At 32.7% G+C, this 6,000-nt stretch overlaps 1 protein-coding gene across 2 annotated transcripts in view; it reads left to right on the top strand.

The window, feature by feature from the left end:
- The window catches only part of EPHA6 (EPH receptor A6), a 563,177-nt gene that overhangs the window by 366,612 nt on the left and 190,565 nt on the right, over positions 1-6,000 (top strand). For both annotated transcript variants that reach the window (XM_004675273.2, XM_012734527.1), the window contains exons 8-9: positions 560-668; positions 3,997-4,067. In XM_004675273.2, the coding sequence (XP_004675330.1) occupies positions 560-668; positions 3,997-4,067 (180 nt within the window). The remainder of the gene's footprint in view (positions 1-559; positions 669-3,996; positions 4,068-6,000) is intronic.

Below are 6,000 nucleotides of genomic sequence, written 5' to 3'. Positions count from 1 at the left end.
GTCAGGAGAGGTTCCGCTCCGCCATTTGGGTCACTTCCCGGGTGGGGATTGAACTCATGCCGAAGAGGCTTTAGCTTCTTAGTGCTGTGCTTTAACCAGCTGCACCACCAGGGAGGGCCCAAAGATGATCATTCTTAAAATAACACTGTAGTCTTTCTACTTTGTAGTAACATACCAAAACATCCTAGTCTTTTGGACAAATAGTTTAAGGAAATAAATAACTTAAATAAATAGTTTAAGTTAATAAATAAATCAATTATAGAAACAAGTTTCTTTGCTCCCTCAGTTATTTTAACAACATATGCATAATCTTAAAAGGTAGGGTACAAAGAGTTCATATGTGTTTTTGAAGTTACATTTATGCTGTGGGTTATGACCCCAGTCACCTCGTCTATGACCTTATTGTGAGTTTGCATTCTACAGAGAAAATAAAGGGCACATGTAATATGAATTTTACTGGATTTCATCACTGTATTTTTCAGGCACATACTAAATTATAATATAATTTAGGTAATGAAATGTCACCCAGGGAAATTTTAATATTGTATCTCTGTTTCAGCTTCGGACATGGCGGCAGAACAGGGGCAGATTCTCGTGATAGCTACCGCGGCTGTTGGGGGATTCACGCTCCTCGTCATTCTTACTTTATTCTTCTTAATCACTGGGAGGTAACCAAAACATATAAATGAGTTACAAGATTTGTGATTAATTACTCTTTTTATATACTGTGGAGTCAAGTGCTTTCAAATGGGACAAAACGCACACAGCTCATTGAAAATGGCTCGGGGTGATTGCTTAGACATGAGCTTTATAGGTCAGTGAACACACCATGGTTGGCTGATGCTCTGTATCAACAGGTCAATGAATGTGGGATCAGCTAAACACTTGGTAAAGCAAAGTTGAAAGCTAAGTATAATAAATTCTACTCACAAAGTTATGTATGAGTTTTTCCTTTACAGTAATCAAATTAAAAACAAGAAAGGGATTTATCTTGGGGAATAATATTTAACAAATAGACTGAACAATTTATGTAGTGGGTCTTTATAAACTTAGTGTTTTAGAAATACGTAATTTTTATCCATTAGTTGTTAAAAGGGGATATTTTGCATTTTATTAGTTCAAAAAAATTAAAAATTGAATTATATCTCCACTTTGAATAATACAAATGAAAGTTTAACCTACCAGAAGACCTAAATATAAATGTTTATAAACTGGTCAAAATACTATACCCAGCTAAACCTTGGCTTTCTCTTTTTACACAGATTTGGTATGAAAATATATTAACACCTTTTGTTATTTTTTAAGTATATTGAATTTTTACCATGATCGAGGTACTAATGCCAGGTACTGGCACTGCAGTGATGTAAGAAAATAATACGTATTTAAACAAATAAGAATTCTTTATTACTTTACCCTTGATGTTTGACCCATTCACTATCTGAAATTATATATATCTTCAGGTCATATTTTTATTCCTTAAGGGGAAAATTACTTTTTCTAGATTGTCAGTAAGAGCTCAAATACCTCAATATTTTTCTTGATAATCTGAAACAAGCACATACAGCAAAATACCAATGTTATGATTTAAAACTGCAATAAAATGCCCAAACATTACAAATCTGTGCTGACTCCAGCTACAGTCCAACACCTTTACCCTGATATCTGAAAATGAACAGTGATAACAAATAGCTACCTTCTGGGGCTGTAAACTATAAACAGTGGCTTTTTTTGGGGGGAGGGGGGTTATCATATATTAAACTGTATGAAAAGTTACCTACGATTTTGATAACTAAAGGAATAAGTTAATAAATTGACAATGCTTACATTTCTGAAATATAGGTCCTCAATAAAAGGTAACTGCTACCTATAAAGATGTATTGATTCAGTTGTAACAAATCCATTTTTATAGAATTTATCAAGCAATAAAGAAACAGGAATATTTTAATATTCCTGATATTAAATGAATAGGACTTCTTTGAAATGATGATTCTTTATGATATATTGCAAAAAGAATAGTTTTATCCCTACACTTTCTTAACATTTCGTATATATAAACAGGGATGGCATTGCTGCTATTAGTTAAGTATGTCTCAGAGCCTCCTGTTTTGGAAAATTGACTGATAGAGAATGCTGACTATAGTGATAAGAAAGAACTACATATTGGTATACAGAAAATAATGGTAAATTAACCCTGGTAATATGCATTTGCTTGGGCATATCTTGATGCCACTATCAGATATTGGCTCAGCATCTCCTATTTCTCTCTCCCTGTATACCTTTTACACCTAGAACGAAGTTTTGACATCTTCTGGCTATCATAATAGCTTCGATACAACCATCTTTTAGAGTGAATGGAAAACAAATTTTGTATTTCCAAAGCATTTAGCCATTAGGTTGAAAACAAAATATCCAATACCATAACTTAGAAATATTAAACATGACATACCAAGCTTAATCATTCGAAGAGGATGACTACTTATTTAAGATCACTTTACATCTGATAAAGTTTTAAGCTTATCTAATAAATAGAAAAAAAGTCAATAATGTTACCTGAGATTGACCAAAAAAAAAAAAAAAGATAAATAAGCAATGATAGCTAGGAAAGGAAAGTATAAAAGAAATTTAAATCTGGGGTTAAAGATTTAAGAGTGGAAGAGAAAAAAAATTTAGTGAAACATACTGAGTCACAATGTCAAATTTGTGAGGTTCAGTAAGTGAATACACCAACACTTAACTAACCCTTATTAGAGAAAATGTTAAATAGAAAGATAGACCCTACTGTGTTTTCCTTGTCATTTATAATAAATTACTGCCTGGGCATTCTGAACTTGGAAGCATTAGTATCATGATAATACACTTTTGATTAAAGGTTTGCGCATAATTTAGAGACGATCAGTACAGAACCTTGAAAGATAATTTAGTTATAGAGTACTATGAGGTCCTATACGGTGATCTTAATTCCACAGACAAATTATGTATTTTGATTATTTAATTGGTTTATATAGTGGTAATCTGATTCAGAAAGATTTTTCTTCTTTGAAAGTTCCTTTGAAGAATTTTGGGGAACTTCCTTAAGTATAGTTTATTTTAAATATCATTGGCATTTATCGCCAGTTTTTTTAAAAAAGAAACCTTATTTAGGATTCTGGGAGCAGAATTTGAATACCACTCAGAAAGATAGCTTAATGATGAAGAAAAGCTTGTATAACTTTCAGCTTTCACTTTCTATGTTTGCTAATATGTAAGATATCAGGAACTTTTAACATTCTACATGTAATTAATTTCAATATCACAGGGTATTAAAAAATCCTTTTCAAGAGTCTCAAACATTTTAGTAGGGGAGCATTCATTGGAAATTATTCTGTGAAAAATTAAGACATTTCTGAATTAATACTAGTTTCCCATAGGATTTAAGACAAAATTCACATTGAAAGACTGGTTTGTGTACCACAAATGTATTCTGTTTAACCATTTGGTATTAGCAGTTTGATGAACTGTCAAGTCATATGGATGTTGATAAATTTGTTCATGTTGAATAAGTCAGAGGAGACAAGCACCTGCCATGTTCTTCAGAGCACAATTATCCTGAGAGAGAACAGAACATGCTTCAATCAGTTTTCCAAAATAAAAAGAAAATCATGCTCATTATCATTAAAACTAAAGCACAGTTAAAAATTCTGAGATTCTGACTCAACACCTTTTCACCAACTCTTCCTACTAGAGTCATATAAGAAAAAGTATGATGTTTATTGCTCATTACCAATAATTTTCTCAGATACATAACATTTGGATAAACCTATCCCCTTGAGAACATTTTATTCTTATCTGGGGCCAATTTGATGTGCACTAAACACTTTCTGTGAGTATTTTCCCATGTTATAAAGAGGCTGTTAGAATGATCATTATAAGAACTTTGTCACAGGTGGTATGTGGTTAAGTGGTTTGGCTTTCATACAGCCTGAGTCTAAATATAAGATTTTGTTTACCTTTTGAAAGGTGCCAATGGTACATAAAGGCCAAAATGAAGTCAGAAGAGAAGAGAAGAAATCACTTGCAAAATGGACAGTGTAAGTAGAGTAGTGACTCATATTTTATATTGTTCTACCACTGCAAAAGTTTGTTTTAAACTTGTATCCATTGAGTTGAGAAAGTCACAAAAAAAATTTCCCTTCCAGCCTTTCAGCATTAAGTTTTTTCATCTGGTTTCCAGGTTTGTTGATGGAGATTGCATCTGTTTCTCATTATATGACATTACTTTTTTCCTAATTCTGCTTGCTGGTAAACAGACTGGTTATGCTAAAAATACAAGATGACTGATTATTTACTTATTTACCACTTACAAGGACTCCAGAACGTGGTTGGTTTTACTTAGTGTGGCAACAGGTATAAAAATATGAAGAAATCCTGATTTTACTTGTAGGAATTGTCATTAAAACATATAACAAATTAATTTACAATTCATTAATACTAAAAAAGAAAATCAGCTCTTTAACTATTAGAATATGTATGAAATCCTTGAGATGACTACAAGGTTATATTCATTTGAAGTATCTCTTCCCAAACAAGCTATAATTACCACTATAGTTGGTTTGATAATTGCCACCCTCTTCTCCCCAACACCCACCTCTGCCTCCACCTTTAAATGGCAGACTACTTTGTCAGGACAGTTTTTTCTCGTGAGACACTGAATTGACAAGAAAAGGATGTTCTCTAATTAACTGCGGTATAGAGCTAATATGTGAAGCAAGTAGTTTAACTAATTTAAACTCATCCTCTACGTCAACCTGAGCAAAGGAAATAAGGGAGTTTTCATCCATACTACTGTTCACAAGAAAGGGTTCGAGTGAGAAAATTGTAAATTAAAAGCATACTTTAGGAGTGTTTCTAAGGCTCCTGTGATTTCTTATCTGCTGGTCTTAGAACTATTGCATCAGACAATTCCACTCTTGTTTATTGAAGATATGACTCAATGTCAAGATGGGTTCCAAGTAGATGCATTTTTGCAAGCTTTCCCAGGTAGTTCTTTTGTATAGGGAGTTTGTGGGTCACTGCTGAGAGGACCAATGCCTGTCTCATTGGCCTGACATGAACTGGAAAGGATATAATAATGAAAAAACCTGAATCCAGATACCTGGACAGAAAACTTATGCTGAGCAACCTTAAGCCCACTAGATTGCATTTACTACCGAATAAGTAAGAAAAGATGTCTCTGAGATATTTTTAAATTTATTCTCCAACAAGTAGTTTAGCATAAACTAAACCAAGTGGACTCAGCAGGAAGTAATAAAAGTAACCAAGACATTCAAGGAGGTGGAAGGCAGTTAAACCAATTTAAATTCATGTTTAAAAAACATGAATAAATTAATTAAGTAACCAGATATTCAAAATCAGAACTAAGTTTGGGTTTCTATTCTTATACAACATATATTGCATTTCAAGAAAAAAGTGATACTAACCAATAATACATACCATACACATGTATTATGTCTGTGATATATGTGTGTGATATATATGTGTGGTATATACATGTACTATGGATGTGATACATACATATAGAAATATGAGTTACTTTTAGTGATTGAATAGTTGAGTTGTGAATAACATATGTGAGATAATAAATGATAGCTGTTAACTGTCCTAAAGTGATATTATCAACAGAACCATATATTCAATTAGATAACACTGATTGTCTAATAGGAGCTACTGGGTTTGTGTTTATAGAAGTCATTCTAAAATTATAACTTTCCATCCAAGGCCATGCTACCCTGAACTCACCTAATCTCATCTGAAGTTACAATGCCTCCCAAGTTACCAATGGATATGAACTAGAAGTACAGCTAATCTGTTTTCCTTTTCTCTAGTCTAAACTTTGTGAAGTCAAGAAAAGCATAGCATTGAAGAATCATTATCAGGCATAAATATACCTGGAAATATACTTTAACTGGTGCTGTTTTAGGAATAAAATACCCATCTTGTCATGAGTGCATATCCAGTACTAGA

The sequence above is a fragment of the Condylura cristata genome, unplaced genomic scaffold (genome assembly GCF_000260355.1).
Source record: "Condylura cristata isolate star-nosed mole 26May11 unplaced genomic scaffold, ConCri1.0 scaffold00003, whole genome shotgun sequence".
NCBI classification, from domain to species: Eukaryota; Metazoa; Chordata; class Mammalia; order Eulipotyphla; family Talpidae; genus Condylura; species Condylura cristata.
This window is presented reverse-complemented; position numbering and strand designations above follow the sequence as displayed.